This window comes from Lutjanus erythropterus, chromosome 8, assembly GCF_056507025.1.
Source record: "Lutjanus erythropterus isolate fLutEry1 chromosome 8, fLutEry1.hap2, whole genome shotgun sequence".
NCBI classification, from domain to species: Eukaryota; Metazoa; Chordata; class Actinopteri; order Lutjaniformes; family Lutjanidae; genus Lutjanus; species Lutjanus erythropterus.
The window spans coordinates 17,571,509-17,594,362 of NC_139324.1; the positions used below are offsets into that span (position 1 = coordinate 17,571,509).

The 22,854-nt window shown below is 39.4% G+C and overlaps 1 protein-coding gene across 1 annotated transcript in view; it reads left to right on the forward strand.

Annotated features, from left to right (window-relative positions):
• tmtops2b (teleost multiple tissue opsin 2b) overlaps positions 1-22,854 on the forward strand; it is a 42,560-nt gene that overhangs the window by 6,792 nt on the left and 12,914 nt on the right. Inside the window, exon 2 of the mRNA XM_084724755.1 lies at positions 10,080-10,405. Within this exon, the coding sequence (XP_084580881.1) occupies positions 10,080-10,405 (326 nt within the window). The remainder of the gene's footprint in view (positions 1-10,079; positions 10,406-22,854) is intronic.

The following is a 22,854-nucleotide window of genomic DNA, read 5'->3' on the forward strand; positions in this document are numbered from 1 at the left end:
GTTTTTTGTTCACTAGATGAATATACAGTATGTGTAGCATTCAAGCAACCCGGAAAATGTCAGGATCCTTTGTTAAACTAATCTAAGTGAAGGATCCATCAATATTATTCCCTTTCAAACAGCCCTTGAATTTGACTGTTAAAACCAAACATTCAAACCAACAGTGCACTCAGACAGTATTGTGTTTTGACCTCATACACAAGCATAACAGATCTGAAATTAAATAAGCATTACCTGATCTGCTGCTCCTGTGCTTAAAGGATAAGTTTGGCATTTTTCTTATTGTCAACAAATCCCTGAAAAGACCAAAACCAACAATGCCTCGGTCTGTCTCTCAATACTTTCTGAGTCCCATACCCTGTCTGTAGCACTCAGCCTCAAGCCCCTCAGTATCTAGTTAAGACATGAGCAAAAAAAAAGGTCACAAATACATTGTTTCATTTTATGAGTTATTTATAAGCAATTTCCTGGAACAGCAGGAAACTGTTTTTTAGTTGGGATTAGGAAACAAGAACAAGGCCCAATCAGAGGACCAAACTAGCCTTCGCCATCTCAGACGAGCAATTTAGGCCCAGCCTGATAAAGTACTGAGTTAAACATGTTGCGCTCATCAGTGTTGATAAAAGATCCTTGATTATGTTTTTGTGGCTTGAGTGTTTTTCTGATTATGTGTTTATGTTGCAGTTGCTAGCATCTCCAAACATGAAGCACACGCAGTGAGCAAAGCTATTTGACTCCAGTGTCCACCATTACAGACTCACAGACATACTGGTGCACAAGCAAGAATATTAAGCATATGATGGCCATTCCCATGCTCAATTATGTCTCATAAGTTGTTGCAGTAGTTTTTGGGTTGACACCATCTGTTACACAGATTGGGTGCAACTGGGTGATTCTGAATCAAATCAGACAAAAGATCGTCCTCCCATATGTATCATATGCATCATGTTTACTTCTAAACTAGGCTTCTTCTTGAATTTTGGTGGAGATGACTGAATGTGAGCAGCAGCGGATAAAAAAAATCCAGTGGTGGACAATAGTGAAGTACATTTACTTGAGTACTGTACATAAGTACTTTTTTGTGTATCTGTACTTTACTTGAGTATTTGTTTTTTTTTTTTGGAAACTTATTACTTTCACTCCACTACATTTCAAAGACAAATATTATACTTTTGACTCCACTACATTTGTAGGAAGGTTGTTGTTACTTTTTGACTGAGCTTTGAAGTCAGCTGTTGGTGTTTTTTTCTTTTCTAAAATGTAATTGGTCACATGCTGTGTTCCTCACAAAAGAAAACCAATCACAGTAGCTCCTCTCAAATGGGACTGATGCAAAAGTGGAAATACATCATCCAGGCGCTCTCTGTAACAAGAACAAGCAAGCTCTCCCTCTTTCATTCAAACAAAAAGCGGTAATGGTGACAGCAGGAGAAAGACAAAATTAAATGTCAAGATGTTATGACTTGGAGAACTCCTTACAGTTAGCTTCAATCTAATGTTATGATGTGATTTTAATACAGTTACATCAGAAAATGACAATAACTGTCCCTTTTGTTTTTGATTGTATTTCTATGGTAAAGTTTTTATAGGTGTTTCTATAGGCTTTGTGTAGCAGAGTGGTTCTACAAGCAAGTCAGTGCATCATTAGATGGTTTCAGAGAGTTACAAGCTTCTGTAAATACATCGTGAAAACAAAACAGCATGTATACTTTTGAATACTTAAGTATTTTTTAAAAACATGTACTTCTGAATACTTAAGTATTTTTAAATCCAAGTACTCGTGTATTTTAACTCAAATAAAATTTTGACGGAGCAACTTTCACTTGTAGTTGAGTAATATTTGACCAGGAGTATCGACACTTTGACTAAAGTACCGGGGTTGAGTACTTTGTCCACAACTGGACCTGCTGCACCAACACTGTTGATAAGCCAGCCCGCTGGGGTGGGTTGTCAACAGGCCTGTGGCTACGATGTTCGTACTCGTAGCCTGAGTGTTCCGTGTAGAACACTCATAGGGGCCTGTTGCACCAGGAAGGTCTAAGCCTTCCTCTGGCTGAACGCAACCCGTTCCCTTACAGGATGACGGTCGAGGGCGGGTAAAATTAAAGTAAAATTTTGACTGACCAACTTTCACTTGTAGTTGAGTAATATTTGACCAGGAGTATCTATACTTTGACTCAAGTACTGGGGTTGAGTACTTTGTCCACCACTGATAAAATCCAACCAGCACCACTGGCTCAAAAGGTTAAAAGTTTGGTTTATGAAGATGCATCAAGATGCACTGACAATTGTTTTATCATTGAATCGTTGCATCTGAATCAGAATCAAATCGAATTGTGAGGTACCCAGAGATTCACTCCCCTAGTGTAGATGTGTGATGTCCATGACAAGTTCTCTTCAGTGTTGATTCCCTGGAACCTAAAACTGTTCATCTGCTCTACCTCAGCTCCACTGATGTAGACAGGGGTGTACGTCTTTGCCTCCTTTCTCTGAAGACTCATTATAAAATCTGGCCAATGATAGTGGTGTCATCTGCAAACTTCACAATAGAGTTTTCTCTATGTCAAAGGATGCAATCATGGATGTACAGCATGAACAAGAGGGGGCTAAGCACACAGCTCTGGAGGGCTTCTGTGTGGAGTACTGGAGTGGAGGAGGTGAGACAGCCAGTCCAAAATGTCTGTGGTCTTTTTGTGAGGAAGTCCAATATCCAGTGGCAGAGTGTGGTACTCAAGACCAGAGTGTTAAGTTTGCCAGTCAGCTCCATCTTGTTGTCAAAAACTAACAAACTAACACATTTAGCCCTGCCTTCCCAACAAGCATGACATGGCTGGTACCAGTGGATTCCTTAGGTCTTCTAGGTTTTATGATAGTTTGTATTCTCTAGCTTAAAAACTAAGCCTGCTATAGTTTCTAAAAGACAGTAAAATGGGCATAAGATGAGGGCATCCCTCCAGAGTTTATTAAATCAGTATGTGGGCTGTTTAGGTGTCCACTCTAATACTTGGTGCCCTACACACAACACTGTTTGAAGTACGGTAAAAATGTCACACTACTTCAGGTTTTGATCCTGAATGCAAATACAGGTTTTTAAGCTGCTTGAACAAACCGAGGCCCACATTTGCAGGAGAGCAGTGACCAGGAAGGGATGTCAGATGTGGTTTGTCAGGTAAAAGTTCATCACAGTGGGTCACTCTCACTCCATGTATCCACGCTGTATCTGCACACACGCCCTTATTACCCCATGTCAAGTAAAAAAATGCCACCACAGATACACAAGCCATCTTGATAGTGAGGTGCATGTAGACTGGGAACTACCACTACCACTAGGAACTACAGAGAAAGATCGTCCTTTTTCTGAAATGATCTCATTTCACTTCTTATGGATCTTTATGTTCTGTGTGGGGAAGTTCACACGGTGTGGTAAAGCTTCTGCACGAGGGTAGGATGAATCAGCTGACACACTGCCTCTCCAGCATCCTTTGATCTGACATAATTAACTCTGGAACATTTTATATTAACATGTGAACTGTAAGTGTGATTTGCAATGGCTCACATCCCCTAGGTCTGGACAGGAGGTGGGAATCTGCTGTGAACAGTTCTTTGCGTAGGTTTCCTCCACTTTTTCCCCACATGCTTATGACATGCAGGTTAGTTCAATCTACAGCAGCTCTAAAATGCTTACATAGGTGTGAATATATTTTATAGAAATGGTCCTCTAAACATATGGCCTCAGATGCCTCATTTTTTTCACAATATATTTATTGGGTTTTCTTATTTTCCACAAAGACAATAACAATCATAATACAAACAAACAAAAAAACAGCTCATATCAACAAACATAGGAGGTTACAGGAGTATAGTCCAATAGTCCATGTTAAGGATAATCACCAAATATAAGGTTCATGTTCAGGAGACTCCTTGTGTGGAGGAGAAGTCAGATCCAATATAATTCAGATAGGGCTGCCATACTTTGTAGAATTGATCTAATTTAGCATGTAAACTATATGTAAGATATTCCAAAGGGACCAATTCAAATATCACTTTATGCCAGCCGCTGACAGAAGGGCCTTTATCACTAATCCACTGGAATAATATATTTTTTCTAGCAGCAAATGTAAAGATATATATATATATATATATATATACGTGTATATATATATATATATATATATATATACATACATATATATATTTTCTGCTTGGATCTAGGCAACACATTCATTTATATCAAGGCTATGTATCCTAACCAGGAAACAGGAGGAGAGTACCAATGCTCTAAGTCTTGTCTTATTTTGCCAAATAATGGAGCAAAATCAGCTTTGTACAACTGATTAAATGATGGGGTAACAAAAATACCTAATCAGACAAAACCAGGGAGACCATTTGAAAGCAAAGGATGGTGTGTTATTAGGTATGGTGGTAAAAGTACCCAGGGGCGTTGCCTCTGATCTGTTTAAATTAAGATTATAGCCAGAAAATGTATTAAACGTGTCAATCATCTTAACGAGAGCTGGAATGATGTCTCAGGGTCAGATAAGGACACTAACACGTCATCAGCATACAAAGTTATTTTATGACACACCTCTTCAATCTGTAATCCACGAATAGAGGGTGTCCACGTTGTGGCCTCTGCTAATGGCTCAATGGCCTATGCAAATAGGAGAGGCGACAGAGGGCCACCTTGTCTAGTTCCTCTATGCGTCTGAAAATAGTCTGACCTTAGCCCATTAGTTAAAACGGCACCTTGTGCATCATTATAAATTATTTCAATCCATTTGACAAAATTATCACTGAGACAAAACTGTGTCAATGTGTAGAATAAAAAAGACCACTCAACTCAGTTGAATGCTTTCTCTGCATCCAGAGAAAGCACAACATCGTCTATATATTTCTGTTTGAAGGCCTGAATAACATCAAAGAGACGTCTAATATTGTTAACTGTGTCTGCCTTTTATGAGAAATGCCTCATTTTAATCTGCACAAGAAACACTGAAAAGATGTTTTCAAACATTTTTCATGCTTCAAGTTGCTTGTCTGCCTGGTTTCAGTGAGACGTGTTTCTCTTCTTCTCAAGAGACATGGGATTTTATGCTCTCTGACTCCCCATTCCTTGAATGCCAGATGGTGATATGGAGTATTTTGAACAATGGCACGTAGTAATATGACTTTATACATTCAGTACAACATGGGGTTTGTTATGAATCCTCCCTTGATTTGCTGAATTATAGTGGTAATTGTTGGTAACATCATTATGTTGTGAAATAGGGAAAATGTGAAAGGTCAAGAGCTGCAGAGAGGAAGATGCAGTGGCAGATGGGTCACAGGGTTGAATTTGAAAAGATCAGCAGAGGCATTTTCCTGGGCTATTTCAGAGAGCATTAGCCCACTATAATTTTTTACTGTTGCTGATTTAACTAACATATTTTTTTTCTCTGCAATTTATAATGCAAAGACACAGTAAATTACATATGAATAAGGCTGGTGCTAGGACCCTGCGGTGACTACTGCTCAATCACTATGTCCATGCACAGTGTAAAAACCAGTGACATCCTGCAGCCCACAGTCAGCCACAGATAATCAAGGCAGAGAACCTATGTGACAAAAACCGAGAATCTAAATATATTTCTGATACTTAACAATCATCCCAATCTGTACATTAGGCTGCATGGCTCAAAACTTATAATATAATATTAATAGCTTTGTTTGTGTAGAGCTCTATTCAACACAAATGGCAAAGTGCTTTTAAAAAAGCAAAAGACAAAAACAGATTTTAAAAATTGAATAAACATTATGGCCCAGATTTTTTTCAAGAACAAAGTAAAAGTAATGTAAACGCAACTTTTAAAAAAAAAAAAAAAAAAAAAAAAAAAAGATTATTTTTGGGCTTTTTGCCTTGATTGTGATAGTGACAGCTGAAGATATGACAGGAAAGGGGGCAGAGAGAGAGGGGATGACGCGCATATTCATTATATACTTTCATCGCAGTTTGTCTTTAATGCATTTAAGTGAAATTATTTGAACATATGAACATTTTATTGAACATTTTCTTACTGCTGTCAGTGAAGTGTCTATTGGCAATAAACATCAATATTGTTTTATTACCCAGTCTTAACCACTGCCACACTGAAGCAAAACAGACTCAACACTTGAAAAAAAAAGTGATGCTAATGTGGAAAAACATGTCAATTTCACTTAACTTCATTCTTCTATAAATAGAAGAATAAAAACTAATTCAGTTCAAGTTGTCCTGACTTGCCAAGGAGCTGCTTGTACAGCCAACAAGCACAAACAAACATTCAAGAAACTGTCCTCCAAACTAAAGTACTCTTAGTACTAAATACCCTGAGAAGAACAATAAAAGAGAATAAAGAAAATAAAGAGAAGAGCAATAGACAAAACTTGCTCAAGCAAAACATGAGCACAGTCCAAAATGGCTGTTTAACTAGCATCACCCAAAAAGTACAAGAGAAACAGATTTATTTTGAATGCTCAACATTAAACCCTGAATACCTACAGCTCATTCTCACACAAAGCAGGCCTCCCACAGGTCCTCACAGGCAGCCACATGCTACTCTTAAGACAGGATCTTATTTTCAGTGACGCACACAGGCACATAACAAAGTGGTGCTGGTCTTTCCAGCACCCACTGGCTTACTGATCTGGGAAAGTTCAACAAACTGACTCATGTGGCCACATAAACTAGAAACTAAAGGACTAGGCTTGAATCCTGGACGAGCCCCCACTTTTATGTTACGGCTGGCTCAACCACTGAACATTTACACAGTATCAGAACAGAAGTCTACTGCTTTCAACTTTATTGAAAACTGAAAAGCAAATACCTAGCACCAAGCAATAGACTCAGCCCACAGCTAATCAGTTGCTCGAGGGGTCAACAGAGGTTGACAATATGGTTTATTTCCACATAGATCTTCACACTAGCTTTAAAACTGGGCCTGATGGAAGTAAAACCACAATTATCTACTGCTGCTGCAACACAGTGCACTCTAATAGCCAAACATTCAGCCACAGGCCACAACAGATCATCATTCATGATAGGATGCATGATTTTCTTTTCACAGAAGACATTATGATATGTCACAGTGAGGAAAGCACAGCTTTAAGTAATAAAATAATGATGGCTGAATTACATTTAGCTGCTTCACTTTCAGAGCCCCGGTATTGTGCATGCTGCCTCACTATCACACTGTCATGGCTTCCTGATACTTCAGTATGCAGCTAAACACAAGTGCAGTGTGATGAGCATGTCAATTCAGGTTGCTGTGCTTCAGCTTTTTAAGATATGCAGCAATTTCATCACCCAGATGATCACATCTGCACCGTGACAACTCCCTCTGGCTGTTTTATGGGTCTGGTCTGTGTGTACAATCAGTGTGCACTTAATTTAGGACTAGTGATCAGGATTTTCAGTTCTGCTTTAAAATGGTTGCATACATCAGAATCAAGACCAAATGAAATGCTGCCATTAGAAGTGTTGAGTTTATTGCCAAGCAGATTTTCACATAAAAGGAATGTGCTTTGGCATGTTGGTGAATATCAATTACAAGAGAACAAATGAATAAAGAAAAAAATATTATAACAGCAATAAATTACAATATGTACAAATTACTGTTATTTAAATGGAACAGCTGTACTTTGCGCAGGACTGTACAAAACACTGGCCAGGGTGTGTATCCACATATATATAAGTATGTATACAGTAAGTAATATTTGCATTGTGCAATACAGAGATGCAGAGATGTGTGTTAAAGGACCAGTTTGTAGAATTCAGTGGCATCTAGCAGGGAGCTTGCAGATTACACACACGTTGCCTCACTCTCCTGTTCTTGTGGGAAGGAGAGACGATGGTGACTCCAAAAAATGTGAAAAGTTGTGTCTAGAGCTAGTATTAAGTTTGTCTGTTTTGGGTCACTCTAGAAACATGGTGGTGCAGCATGGCAGCCTCCATGAAAGAGGACCCGCAAACTGAGTAGATATAAAAAGTTCATTCTGGGGTAACAAAAACACCATGACTCTTATTTTCAGTTGATTGTACACTAATTAAAACATACTTATGAATATTATATTCCACATTTTCTGCCAATAGATACCATGAAATCTTACATACTGGACTTTTAATGATGGATTAATGTTTGAAGCTGACTTTGTGTTCCCATTGGGCCCCAAAGTTGTGTAAGGTCTGAATATGAATGTAAGGCAGACACAGGACTTGCATGTATCAGTATTATACAACTGTATTCCCAGCTCCTCTCTTCCTGCACTCCTGGGAGATTCCTGAGAGTGAGAACTCATGCTGAACGTCAGGAAGAGTTGCGTAGTCTCAAAGACTTTAGAAGGGAACTTTTTCCTCATTTATAGTCAGAATCATCTCTGTGGGCCTGGCACATGCGATAGATGTTTACGTGTGCACACATGCACACACAGACTTGGACTGGTGTAATTATTGTCACTGAGTGCGAGGAACATTATGTAGTTTTCTTCTGATTTCTTCATGTTGTTGTCTTTGATTATTTACATCATTGCACAACAGGGCTGGATAGCTCCAGTCATAGAGTAGTTATGATATTTGCTTGTTTGTCTTGCAACACTGCTTTCAGGGATTCAGAGTAGGATTATGTGTACTGCAAATACAAGATGACACATAAGTGATGTTTACAGATCACATGTTGGGTGAATGTATATAAAAATGAGTCTGTCAACAGCAACAAAGGATTTGCTGTATATTTTAATCCTCAACAGCTGTTACAGGTGGTAAGTCCATGCATTTTGCAGCCTTATTATGAGAGGTTCTATCCCAAACTTTTCCACCTTCCACAGGGCTAACATGAAATCGTTTCTAGAACCTACCTAGAGGGCTCTACCAAGAACCCTTTTATGTCACAATACAAAGAACTTCAAAGCGTTCTTCAGCTTGGTCCCATAGGAGAACCCTTTTTGATTACTGGCAGAACATCTAAGAAAGGTTCCACCCTTTCAGAGAGGTTGACCTTTCTGTGAAAGGTTTCACCAAGAACCCCCTATGAGAAATTCCACAAAGAACTCTCCTATGGTGTAACGGTTCCACCCAGAACCCCCAGCGGGATTCTACCAACAATCCCTCTATATTCCAGGGGTTTTATCTGTAACCCACCCAATCCCTTTTTATTATGATGCAGAGAACACTTGACAGACGGGTTCTCTGGATGAAAAGGGCTCTTAATGGAACACTTAGTCTTACAAAGAACCCTTGATGAACCCTCCATTCAGAAAAGGATTCTTTAGAAGCAAATGGCTCTGGGTAGAACCTCAGGCCTTCCGGAGAACCCTTCTGGAAACCTTATTTCTAAGAGTGCATTTTTAGGGGGTGAACTGTCAATTTAATTTTAGAAATCGTGATAGTTTTAGGATTTTGCATTGCCTTGTGTGTGGCCACTCTAGTGGTTTGACTCCAGGGATTTTGGGTGGTCCACCACCAGCCTGTCCATGTCAAAAAACTATTAGATGGTTTGCCATAAAAATCTGTACAGACCTTCATGAGCCCCAGGGTATAAACACTAATGATTGAATGAACCCCTGACTTTTCTTCTAGTGCCACCATGAGGTTGACATTTATGGTTTTTGGTGAAATATCTCAACAACTACTGGATGGATGGTCATGGAATTTAGTTTCAGACATTGATCTCCCACTCCAGATGGATTGCAATCACTTTGGTGATCTTAACTTTTCCTTGTCAATCATAAGGTCAAAAATATAGTACATCCAATACTTTGGTTCATGGACAAAATACCTGCACATCTAATGACGTTCCCATGAGCCTCAGCTGTATTTTATGTCAGTTGCTATAACCAAATGTTGCAAAAATACTGCTAAATTGTGAACATGTTAGCATGTTGATGTTAGTAGTTAGCCCAAAGCCTCACTGAGTTCAATTTCACAGAACTGGTTGTGTGGTTGTAGACTTTTATACACAAAGTATTTTACTCAGAATTTTAGTATTTATTTTTGATGGTACTGTCCTGTTAAGCTAAATGACTAACAGTTACCCGCTCTCACTTCTCTATCTCTCTGTCTTCCTCAGGTATTGTTTCACTGATCTCTCTGGTGATCCTATCCTACGACCGCTACAGCACTCTGACTGTATACAACAAGCGTGGGCCAAACTACCGCAAGCCCCTGCTGGCTGTCGGGGGCTCCTGGCTGTATTCCTTGTTCTGGACAGTGCCCCCTCTGCTGGGCTGGAGCAGCTATGGCATAGAGGGGGCAGGAACCAGCTGCTCTGTGTCCTGGACAGTTAAGACAGCCCAGTCTCATGCCTACATCATCTGCCTCTTTACTTTCTGCCTGGGTATACCTGTCCTGGTGATGATCTACTGCTATGGCAGGCTGTTACTGGCGGTCAAACAGGTACAGAGACCTCAAAGTGTGTATGTGTGAAAATGTTGATGTTATTTTCCTGTCAGGTGTTGACAGCAAAACCACAGAATGCTTAAACTGATCCTCAACCAAAGCAGTTAACAAACACTCTGGGCTTGAAAGGTGGCTATAAAAAGTGTGTTGTTTTTTTTTGTTTGTTTGTTTTTTTTCAAAAAAGAACAGCAGGTGGTTAGTTTGAATTCAACTCAGTTCCAACTGACCAAGTCCTGCCCCTTTTTGGTCTGTGCTTCAGTACCAGTAGAGCAATCCTGGAACCTCAGTCAGCTTACTTCTTTCGTATTTCCTGTAATTAGCAATACACCAGACTGGCAATATGTCATCAACCCTCACTCACCAAGGTCACGCCCCCTCTGGGGTAATGATTACAAATCATATAATGAGAGAAACAGCAGAATGCCAGAAAGCTTCTGTGTAGCAGGTTGTAAAATAAATAAACTATCACAATCTCTGGTTGCCCATCCTTCATGAAAATGAAAGGGATCCCAAAAGGAGAACAGTAAGACTGTATAAGCCCAGAAAACAGTAATCGTGTATTTTGACAGCAGTGTTAATCCATTTTTTATGACAATAAATATCAAATAGCTTTTGTTGTATAAATATGCCAAATAAGTAACTACAAACAATTGTTTTAATAACCAAGGTCCTTCACGTTGAGATTATTCATTGTCAGTGTGGTAAATAAATAAATGATGTTGCTGACTGTTACTACTGATGGAGAGCTAACGTTAGCTCAAGTGGGAGGCTGCTGGAGTTCAGTCATAAGGTGTATAGCAGGATCAGACAATCATCTCTAAATTTCTGCCTAGCTTAGATCAAACAGTCTTAAACAGGTTCTTTTTATTTACACACTACAGGCAACACTTAGCTGAATGACACCTGGTAATTCAATATTAAGAGTGTCTAGCCACTGTGTTGGCTCACTGACCCACTTGGACTTGGACTTGACTGTTGACTGATCAACCTTAATTTATTAATATATCACAAACCTTCAGATTCAGGCAAATTCACAACATAATTATTAGAAAGTGCATTATTATCAATAGGATCATCTGTTTCCTATCCACCTAAAGGGGGCATGGCCACAATGATTTGTCCTGTTTTATGCCTGTGTGATGTATGCTAGGCTCATCTATTTTGGAAAGAAAAACAAATATTGAAGATGATTAAAAGATCTTACTGGGAGACCTGGAAAAGCAACATATACAGTCACACCTTAAGTTTTAGCAAAATGCTAGCCAGCCAATGATTGATGCAGATTAGCTAGCAAATCTGCTCGCATTTGCTAAATTAGCTATCAGTTGTAACTAGATAGCTAACATTTTAATTAACTGATTAACTAACATTACCTAACTAAAGATGTCGTCTGTATAGATCCTCCAGCAACAACTTTAAAACTTTTGTTTTCTTTTTAACATTATCACTAATCACTGCAATCACTCGGTTCCTAGTTGAGTGGCAGGAGTGGTGGAGTTGAGCTGTATTCACAATTAGGCATTGAAGCAATTAGCTGCAGGGCTGTACAACAGTGTGGGTGCTTAGTGGGTGTTTATCTGTGCTTAGAACATAACGGCCATGAAATAATCAGTAAATAATGTTTTATTTCTTTTATTCACTGACTTTCTCTCCACCAGCCCTTCTTCTCCTCATTCACTTGCTACCTTACATGAACACAGCGGCACACTCTCACTCCCTCTCTCAAAAACAAAACAAAACAAAACAAAGGAAGCTCCTTGGTGTCACTGTTTTGCAGCATGAACTGCAAGCCAGAACCAGACAAAATGACAAAATGAAGACAAAATGAAGCAAGCAAGGACACAACTAATCCATAACCTGTACATACAGTAGTGTCTGATCGATCCATTTGTTTTGACTGCATAGCTGACAACACACCTGAGAAATTCTTGGTACATGCAGTTACATCAGAAAAAACATCACTACTCATTCATTGTAGAGAATAGGAGGCAAAGACAAAGATCTCTGTTTACATCAGTGGTGCTGAGGTGGAGCGGGTGAACAATTTTAGGTTCATGGGAATCAGAGAACCTGATATGGACGTCTTACATCTGCACCCTGGTGAAGAAAACTCAGAAACAGCAGTATTTCTTATGGAAACTGACTGCGACTGGTAATTAAAACAGCCCAAAATATCATCAGTACTAATCTACCAGTAATGATATCAGTGAGATGAGCAGATCCCAGCAGATATTATAAGGATAATTCCGACCGCAGCACAGCCTGTTCTCCCAACTGCTGCCTGGCAAGAGATACAGAAGTATCCACTGCCGTACCATCAGAATACAGAGCAGCATCTTTCCTCAGACACCTCAACTCACCAAATAGTTTTTCTTATGTCTCATAAAGGGATTACAATATTCATCTCAGACAAACAGAAGTGAGGAAAGCCGACAGATGACATGATGTAATAATGTGACATCACTGATGTCTTTCATTTTGCAATGAAGTTTGATTAAAGACTTTTCTGTCTAAACACATCAACAGCAAATGACAAGTTTGGGTGACAGTCCATAAATCAATGAAATATATATTAAAGAAAAGTTACAGCTACCTTTTCTCCTCTCAGCTAATAGACTAGAATACAGTGCAGCTGGAGGACACATTGTCAGTCTTGTTCAATTGTTTATGAACCAGCTGGTGTGCGACCTTATTTGACTGCCTATTTGTTCAAGTTTGATAAAAAAAAAAAAGCAAAAAGGGCAAAGAAACTTAACTCATCCTCTCTCCAACTGTGGAAACTGTTTCAGCAAAATAAGGGGATTACTTGAAGTTTTCTTTGGTGAGGCAGATAAGGGAAAGTGTCATATTTTTATTTTTCACTCTAAAGTGGCTTTTCTAAATAATTAAATCTGTTTGTAACTGACTAACTAACTTATAATGCAAAACATGTAATATACACCTGTGAATCACTAGACACAAAGACAGTAGTGCTAGAACTCTGCTGAGACTGCTGCTCCTGCACAATGAAATGCCTCAGTAGGGGTTGTTGCTTTTTCAGCCACAAATAAAAGAGGCAGAAAAATATATGATAGAAACTGAAGCACTAAATAGCTTTGAAGAGGTCAGGACTCCTGCAAACCCTGTAGTATAAAAAGGAGCTTTCTTGTCAGACCAACACATCTTTGTTCAAGGGACAGTAGGAGTTTATATAGTTGGACTTTTAGATGTCTAAACTTTAAAGCACATTTAAAGTATCCATAAAGTACTGCTACATGTGTTTTGTAGAGTTCTGGGGAGGGACTTTACTTGTTTTAGGGTTAGCGATGATGTGATTTATTCCTGAGAGTGGAGCACAGCATTATGCCTCAGGAAGATCAGCTGCTGTGACAAAGCTAAACCCACTCGGTCATCTCCTTGTTTCTTTAGTCGTTTTAATCCGATGTCTTGTAAGGCGCTTAGGACCTCAGTTTTTGAAGTGCTGCACAAATAAAGATTATTAGAAGATGACTACACATTACACAAACAGAGAAAGACAATAAACAATCTTTGGGCCCTAAAAAAGGAGGAGGAAATGTTTCACCGACACTGTTGTCAAGCTCCACAGGAGCATGTCTCATGTCCCAGAGATGCTCCTGTTGACAGAATCTGGGGTTTCCACCAATGGTCAGTGCTGTCCTTGGACTGCTGGATGGCTCTATCCTAAATTAATCATAGTCTTTGTTTTAATGATCATCTGGTATCAATAAGCAGCTTTCATAAAGTGCTCTACATCTATAATTACCCCTGTGTGGGTCACAATAGCTGAATTGGTTTCACTTCATTTTAATTATCTTTGTTCAGTCACTCTTTGAACCACCTGTTCAGTCCTAAAAAACAGACATTGCTACAAGTTAGCACTTCAGACTGTATAAGTTAAGATCACATTGTCTCTCAGTGTGTGATTTCATACAATGGACTCTTCCTCAGTCCTGCCCCCATGGAACCATAGCCAACTTTCTCCTTCCTGTTTCCTGGATTTAGATATGCTATGTCCAAGGCTCTTCTATGCTGAAAAGAAAACCCAGTTTTGAAGAAGATTAAACAATGTTGCTTGGTGAACTGTAAAAGTGTAGCTACTTAGCTAGCTAATCTACATCGGAGCTTCTTAAAGTTTTGACTACTGAGTGCTATATTAGGGAGCCAGCATATGTTTCAGGGCCACACAGACAAACCCATGAACTCGTCGTAGGATTTGTGATTAGTCTCATAGGTTAATGTTAAATTCCTCAAGCATTGAATTCAGCAGTACATGAATAGTGTATTAATTGTAGGCTATTAAGAGTATGAAAGTGGACAGTGGATTATTAAAATATAATGTGTGAATTTTATATTATGTTTGGGGGGCACACAAAATGTGTAGCTAGCTAGTGTTTTGCTCTGTAGCAAAATGCTAGCTAACTAGTTAGCTCAACTACATCAATCGCTAGTTACATCTGATAGCTAACATTAGCAAAAAGTGAGCTAACTAGCTAGCAAATCAATGTAAATCATTAGTTAGCTAGTTAGTTAGTTAGTTAGCTAGTGTTTTGCTAACTAGCTAGCTAATGATAGATTTAGCTGAGCTAGCTAATTAGCCAGCATTTTGCTAACGTTAGCCTAACCTAACCTTTTTCAAAATTTGGACTAAATGAGCCTACCACATAGCATAGGGAACAGAAAAAAAAGAAAGTTCAACAAGGTTCGGCCATGCTCCCAGGAAAAGCACCAGGCTTTGAAGCCAATTTGACCTTGTGGTGAAACTGTGTAGACTATGTTACATAATTCTCCAAAAACACTTTAAAAGAATCAGAAGAATTCTAATGACTGTGATTCCCACAACATGACTCGTTTGAATACCAGAAATTGATCCATCTGGTCCAGTAACATTTGGAAACTCTCAGAGATACATGATTAAATCATTTTATTCCATTCAAGTTAGCAGAGGCTAAACTGGAAGTTAGATACACGAAAGGAAACACAGGGAAATTTCTACTGTGCCTTGTGTCATTTGCAAATGTTTTGTTTGAAAGAACAGATCTTCAAAGTGAATGAACTGAAGTGGTTCACTTGAAACTATCTGTTTTCAGTCAGTTCACTTGAGCTTTCAGTCACTTGGAAATGAAAAATGCAGGAATTCACTCACCGAGTCTCTATTACTCCACTGAATCATCACTGAACAATGGGTCAGGGACAGGACTTGAACGCAGGCCACTGTGATAAGGACTCAGCCTGAGTGCATGGTGTGCACACTCTACCATAGTGATCTACCAGGGTGCACAAGCACTGCAGTTTGACCATTTAATAAAGCAGGTGCCTGGATAAAGAAAAACGTTAGATGCACTCAAACCAATCTACAAGCAGCAGCAATCAGCATGTCTGGTGCTTCTCAGATTGGGACATTCTTATGTGAGGACAAACTTCAGATGATTTCTCCAAAGTACCACTGGAGCACACATATTTTACAGGCAAAAAACATTTACTGGCGGACTAACATTTCAACACTGTGTTTTCATCAGAGACACATGACACATGTACAAGGGTTCTCTTAAGTGGCTTCCCCTTATTAGAGTTAATGCAGCATCAGCTGGAGAAACGGAGGGAGGGGACCACAAGCTACATGTGAGCTCAGAGACACTAGAGCAATCAATATATATGGTTAAATGCAAAAGTACAAAAATAACACATTACATTACATCTAAAACCAGTGCAATACATCTGCCATTGTTCTTCTACAAACTTTCTTTTTTGAATTCTCCAGAAAAATGAAAATACACAAAATATAAAGCAGGAGGCAGTGGACATGCCAGTAATGTAAAATAAATATGTTAACAAAGGACATAAAGAGGATGGCATATTATGTTAAATCATCATAATAGATTATCAGACCGTAGAAGAAGTCAGGATGAGACTCATTATCACATGGCTTAATGGAGCCTTATTTTTCAGTGCATGAAACGTCCCTGTAAAAATGATTATTCACTCATTAATGCATGTTGTACAAATATACAGGATATCGTATAATATGGATTTCAGTCACGTGAAAACTATGAATAGTCGCCTTTTCAAGGTTTCATGAAACAAATTATTAACCCAGACAAGAGAATCATTGACAGGCTGAGAGGCATTGAGAGGAAACTGGATGTGCGTCATTGCCAAACTGTGCATTAAGGGTCACTCACTGGCGGTGTTTTGTGGCTCATGAAACAACATTTGGATTTAGAAACTGCTTTCATTTTGTGATTATGTCAAGGAGCAGCCAAATCTGAGCAGCTATCCATTCATATCCATTCAAATCCATTCATTTTCATTCATCTAGCCTTGGCTCCTAAAGCTGGCCCTCAGTTTTTTTGTCTTTTTATAATGCAGGCCTAACTGTTGCAATAAAGAAATTTGTATCTTTGTTTGGAATGCACATGTATTGACAATAGGTAAACAAGATCAGCACACTTTCTGTGTGATTGTGTGAATACTAATCAACTGTCAAATTAACCATGTTAACTGTGTTTTCACAGTTATACAGGGCAGTCTAGCTGGGCTAGCCAGTTAGCTTATTACTTGGTTAAGATAGATGTCATATATGAACGAGATACAGCCCAAAAGGATGGTGCCCATTCAGTCCAATGAGCTTGTTTGGTGTATAAACGCCCCCCAAAAACTTTTCTACCTTTCAGATGTACTTCCTGGATATACTGCCCACTGAATATGCACAGTGCCCCCTCCTGGGAGTTCCCAGTTGACCCATAGAATTTACATTGTGTTGATATCATGGATATACTTAAGTCTTTTTTTTATCAGCTCAAGGAAAGTTTTACAGATATATAAACTCCACTAATCAATGAGCTATAATAGAGTCATAATTAGTTTGAAATTCAAGGTATCCTGTCAGCAGTTGTGTATTTCTGGTGAGAACCGTGCATGCCATGCATAAAAAATGGCAATCCTCTGAATCTAACCTCTTAATATCGGTGTAGAAATAAAAACCATCAGGTATCGCAATGCACATGCATTACTTAAGCGTCTAGAGTGAACCAGTTCATGGTGTGCGATTTTTCAACGGGCATTTGAAAAACATCGTCACACATCAGCTGTGGCTTATTCAGTAAAGAACACCTTTGTCATAGTTAAGTCATAGCTGGATTCGTGTGGTCATACACAAATCCAGACAGTAATGGCAACTGCTGGTACAACTAATCCTTTGCAAATACATACAGTACATGAACATTGGATCTTAGTAAAGTCAACAATAGCAAAAGCTCAGCACATATAGAGCAGGTCCTCGTAACGGAGGAGGCATATCAGTGAGTACTAGTGAGACGTGTCAGATTATAAGGCTTGTGTGCGCAACTGTATGAATACAATGAGGGTGTTACTAGCCAGTTGGTTGCCAGGCAGCAGGTCACTGGTCAATGAGTCACTAATTGTGAGGCATGAATGTATCCCAACAAATCAATGGGCATTGTAATGACTTCAGGTACACACAGAAGATATAAAGTTAAGAACATTTGCTGAATGCTGTTGTGACAAATACAGACAAAGGCATCACTTGATCTCTGCAGCTAAAACTTTTGTTCTCTGTTTCTACATGTTCTGACACACACATCCCTTTAAACATTTCTCAGTCTAACATGACTCAGTGAACATGAAAAAAAGATAAACAAAGTGTCTCACTGATCACTTTCAAGATCACCAGTGTAGCTTTACACAATCTAAATGTTTTAGCTATTTTTCAAACAAAAATATTTTTGCGCAAATGTAAACAAGAGTCCTCTAGTGTTGCTGTGTTGACTGCTTTGCTGAGTGTTTTGTTCAGTCTTTCAACTTCGGCATTAGCTTGTGGCCAATGGGGAGTGATTTTTCTGTGATGGAAACCCAGGTACTGAGCAAAATCTGAGAACTCCGTGCTCGGGTATGGGGGGTTGTTGTCTGATTTTACTTCTCCTGGTATCCCCACAGTATAAGCAGTACTTCGTGTGCAGAACTTGATAGGGTTATCTCGACAAATGGAAATCTTGAGTACTCATCCAGTATGACCAATAAATAGTAACCTGAAGGGAAAGGTCCACAGAAGTCTACAGACACCATCGTCCAAGGTTCTTGCGGGAGCACTGACATCTGCAGTGGCTGGTGCTCAGTTTTGAGTGTAAATGCTTGACATTGTGAAATCAGTTCTTCAACCTGTTTGTCTATTCCTGGAAACCAGACTTTCTCTCTGAGCAATTGCTTGGTCTCAACTATGCCCTGATCAGCTTCAGCTCCAGATGACACTGTTCTACTGGTGTTAAGGCTCTGCTCACATATACCACTATGTGTGTCTTGCCTGTCTTTTTTGTCTGTCTGTGCCAGGATTGCAGCAAGACCAATGGGGCATCAACAATCCATTAACATCAACAATGATGTCTGTCTCTCCTGGTTAAAGTAGCTCATTACTGGTTTGTTGACTAGCCAGTGTTTGAGCATGGTCAGAGCGTCTCTGTGTTTGGTGTCCGATGACCATTCAGTGCCCTTTTTTGTCAGTTCTTGCGGTAGCTAGGTGACTGAAGAGAAGTCAGGAATGAAGCGTGCACTGGCCATTCCTAAGAACCTTCGGACTTCACTTGGATTTTGTTGAGACAGCGTGTATGTGTTTGGTTCAGCTGAAATGGCATCACTGGAGAAGATGTATCCATAGAACTCCAGTGATGTTTTGTGGAATTCAGATTTGTCTGATTGATTGTCAGATTGTTCTCATGTAGTCTCTCAAAGATTGACTCCAGGGAGCGGCCATGCTCCTCAGGTGTTGTGCCAAAGATTATGGCATCATCACTGAAGTTTCGAACTCCCGGTATTCCATGCAGCACATTCTGAAATGTATGTCGGAAAATCTCCGCTGTTGATGAGATTCTAAAGATGAGTCTTGTGTACCTTCTTAGTCCATCATGCATTGAGAATGTTGTGATGTATCTTGGTTCAGGTGCAAGTTCCACTTGGTGATATCCTGTATTGAGGTCTAGCTTTGAGGACATGGTTGCACCATTGAGGTCATGCACAATGTCATCAATTGTGGGTGCGATGTGTCGCTCTCTCTGGACAGCTGTGTTGGGTAGAAGCATGTCTACGCAGTCACGCACTTTATCTGGGTTCTTGGATTTTGGCATTGCTCCAATACGTGAAACCCATGGTGTTGGTCTGCTTTCTGAATGATCCCTTGATTGATTGAACTTAGCTGAGCTTCATTTGGTTCCCCTTTCTCTGAAAATGTCTCAAATGTATCTTGTCCCTATTCTCCAGCATAGTATAACAACATTGCCCTCTTCCTTGTTGCACTTGTAACATTAGGTGCAACAAGAAATGTGTCAAATCCCTTTATCCATTTTTTCCATTTGTTAGAAAGTGAAGCAGGGTCTGGATTTACATGGAAAGGAAGGCAGTTCTGCAAGTGTAGCCAGGTGTTTTGTCAGGCAAAGTCTATTTTTTTATGCTTGATTGATAGCTAGGTCCATTCTCATTCGGCATGTTTCCCTTTGTTTACATTAGTATTGAGGCTGGCAGCTCCTGTGGGTTGTTTTTAGCATCAGAGCTAGCATGGAAAATCAACTTTTCAGCTGTGCTTTGCAATGCTTTTTGTGACTGGCATGTGTCTGTCCACCATGCTGTTTCCTTGCAGGAGGGATTTAAAAGGTGCACTTGGCATGGATTAATTCAGAACTTGTTTTTTGCATTGCTCATCACAATTGTAATAACTTCAGGTCCACACAGAAGGTGTTAAGTTAAGAACATTTACTGAACGCTGTTGTGGCAAATACAGACAAAGGCATCACTTGCTCTCTGCAGCTAACACTGTTGTTCTCTGTTTCCATGTGCTCTGACACACACCTGTCCTAAAGGGGTATTTTACTACACTACAGCCATCATCAATTGAAGAGCTGAACAAGGAAAATTCTGACAATCAAGCAAAGCATTTGTGTTACATGAGAAAGGGTAAAATTGTGTGGTCAACTTCATCGTTAAATAATGGTGCTTTTTAGCCTCTCCTCCATGAGGAACTCCTAATGCTCCTAAGTCATCGGATCCATGAGCAGAGCTGAGTTTTAGGTGGCACTGGTCCAGTTCAATTGCTGGAGGTCATTAAAACTTTGGGTCATTTGCATTAAATGTGCGGGAGTCTCAGATAAAGTTGTGAGAAAGCACTGGGCTCAGTGGGCTGTGTAGAGCATTTGAGTGTGTCATGCAGAGAGCTGGGAAAACTCCCCCACTTCACTCCAGCTAATTCATCCACATAACAGAGGGGTGAAGAAAGGGCTGAGATTAAAGAAAAAACAGCTATGAGGAGATCCAGAGAGTTATACTAGGATAACTTCAGTTGGATTAAAATTAAGATGCAGCTTGATGAATCCTACTTAAAACATAGATCAAGAGAAAAGTAGTGAAGGTAGATTTGTTGAATTTGATAAATAAGTAGGTGCAAAGAGTATACTTTTTGTGATCTCTGCCATTTCTTGCACACTCAGAGAGTCTTGGGACCTCAAAAGCTTTATATAAGGTGCAGAATTGTGTAGAGTCCAGGTACTACTGAATTGTCCATAGAATTTATTTGTAATAGTAACTGCACTGGGTTGGGGTGTCAATTACAATTCTCAAAAACACTGTATTGTTATATTATGATACATGGACGCATGTGTGGCAGTGTTGTTTTTAACCCCGACTGCTAGATAATAGTGTTGTTATCTATCCTCATTGGTCTGATTGCATAAAAAACTTTTTAAACTCAGGTTTTATGTATATGGTGGTGTTCTTTATACAACAGTTAGTAAAGTTAGATGAACACAAATAGCAATATATCACCTTGCATACAGTATCACAATATTGCAATATATTGAATTGTAATCCCTGTATCGTGACACATGCACCAGATTCATGACAACACACAGCCTTAGCACTGAGACCTTTAACTACATCTATCAGTCTGCTTTACGGACCTTGTTATAACCGTTACAAACATTACATTACAACAAATGGGTCATAAAGAGTCCATTAAACTAAATTATTGGCAGTTTGGTTTTGGAATTATTAGGCCTGTTATTATTTAGCCGATTCCTCTCACCCGCTTAGTTTGATAATAGCTTATAAGAGAGATAATAGGTCACAGACAAAAGTAGCAGAATGAATGATGGAAATGATGAAAGCAAATTACAAAATGAAAATATTAGCGTGCTGAGCTTACTGATCTAATGTTAACTCCCCGGTGATCACCCTGTGGTATCTGTCTGCAATTACTTAACTTAATCCCTTACATAACTGCATCATGTAGATGGTAACTTAACCATTTTACCCGGCTTTGTTAAATACTTCATTCTGTTCAATCAATTATGGCATTCTAAGGTCTGTTACTTCTGAGACCAATGAATATGATCATCCCTGAAGGGATCAGTGTCTGGAGTCACCATGAATGACTCACTGTACAATAAAAATTGCTAAAAAGTTGAAGTTGTATTTGGCCCGAAAACTGAAGACAAAATCTGACACAATCACAAAATGAAAGCTCACAGTCTTGGTTTGCTGTTGTCTCACACAACTCTGCACTTTATGTGTACTGCAGGTGTAGGCACTAAAAAATGTATTCCTATTTAAACTGCAGTTTTATGGATCCATTCAAGCAATTAAAGCAGAGCTCTACTTCAATAACATGTAGACCTACTTAAAGTAGCCAGCAAGCTAATGTTAGCATGCAGGAAACTGTTTGTGTTGCTTGGCACCAGTCCAGTACCAGTCCAGTTGTGGAACTATTTCTGCTGGGGGAGCCAAATAAAAGTAGCCTGATATCAGACTGAACAGTCCACTCGTTACACACATGTCCACATTTAGTCTGACATTGCCTCTACTCTAAATGATTTTCCTGGGGGAGGGGGGAATTAGATTTTCCCTAACCAATCACTAGAGACTGATGGCATTTTGAGACAATACTGGTGTGTTGCCATGACAGCATACTTTGTTTTTGCCGCCACAGTCTATGGTTTTGTGAGACAGTGAAAGCGTGTGGCTAAGCTGTGCGTTGTGTTTGCTGCCACAGAAAAGAAATAGGAAGTCCACAATATGAGAAGCTAACATTAGCTAGTTAGCAGCTACAAGTCAGACTAAAGACAATTAAAATAGTTTAAACCTGGAGGTGTCCCAAATATGTTTTGGAGCTGCTGAGCTGGAAGCTGCAAATAAAATCAGATATTGATTGCATTTGCGCTGTGCTGCTGCATAAGCATGTTACATAAATGGGGACTTTTATTCCTTTCTGTGTCATTATTATGCAATGTTTTGATCCTATGTTCCAGAGTGTCTCTGTGTCAAAATCTAATTTTAATATCTGTATTGTTGTATCTTATTGTACACTGCCTGACCAAAAAAAAGTCAGACACTAATATTTTGTTGGCCTGCCTTTAGCTTTCATTACAGCATGCATTCACCATGGTATCATT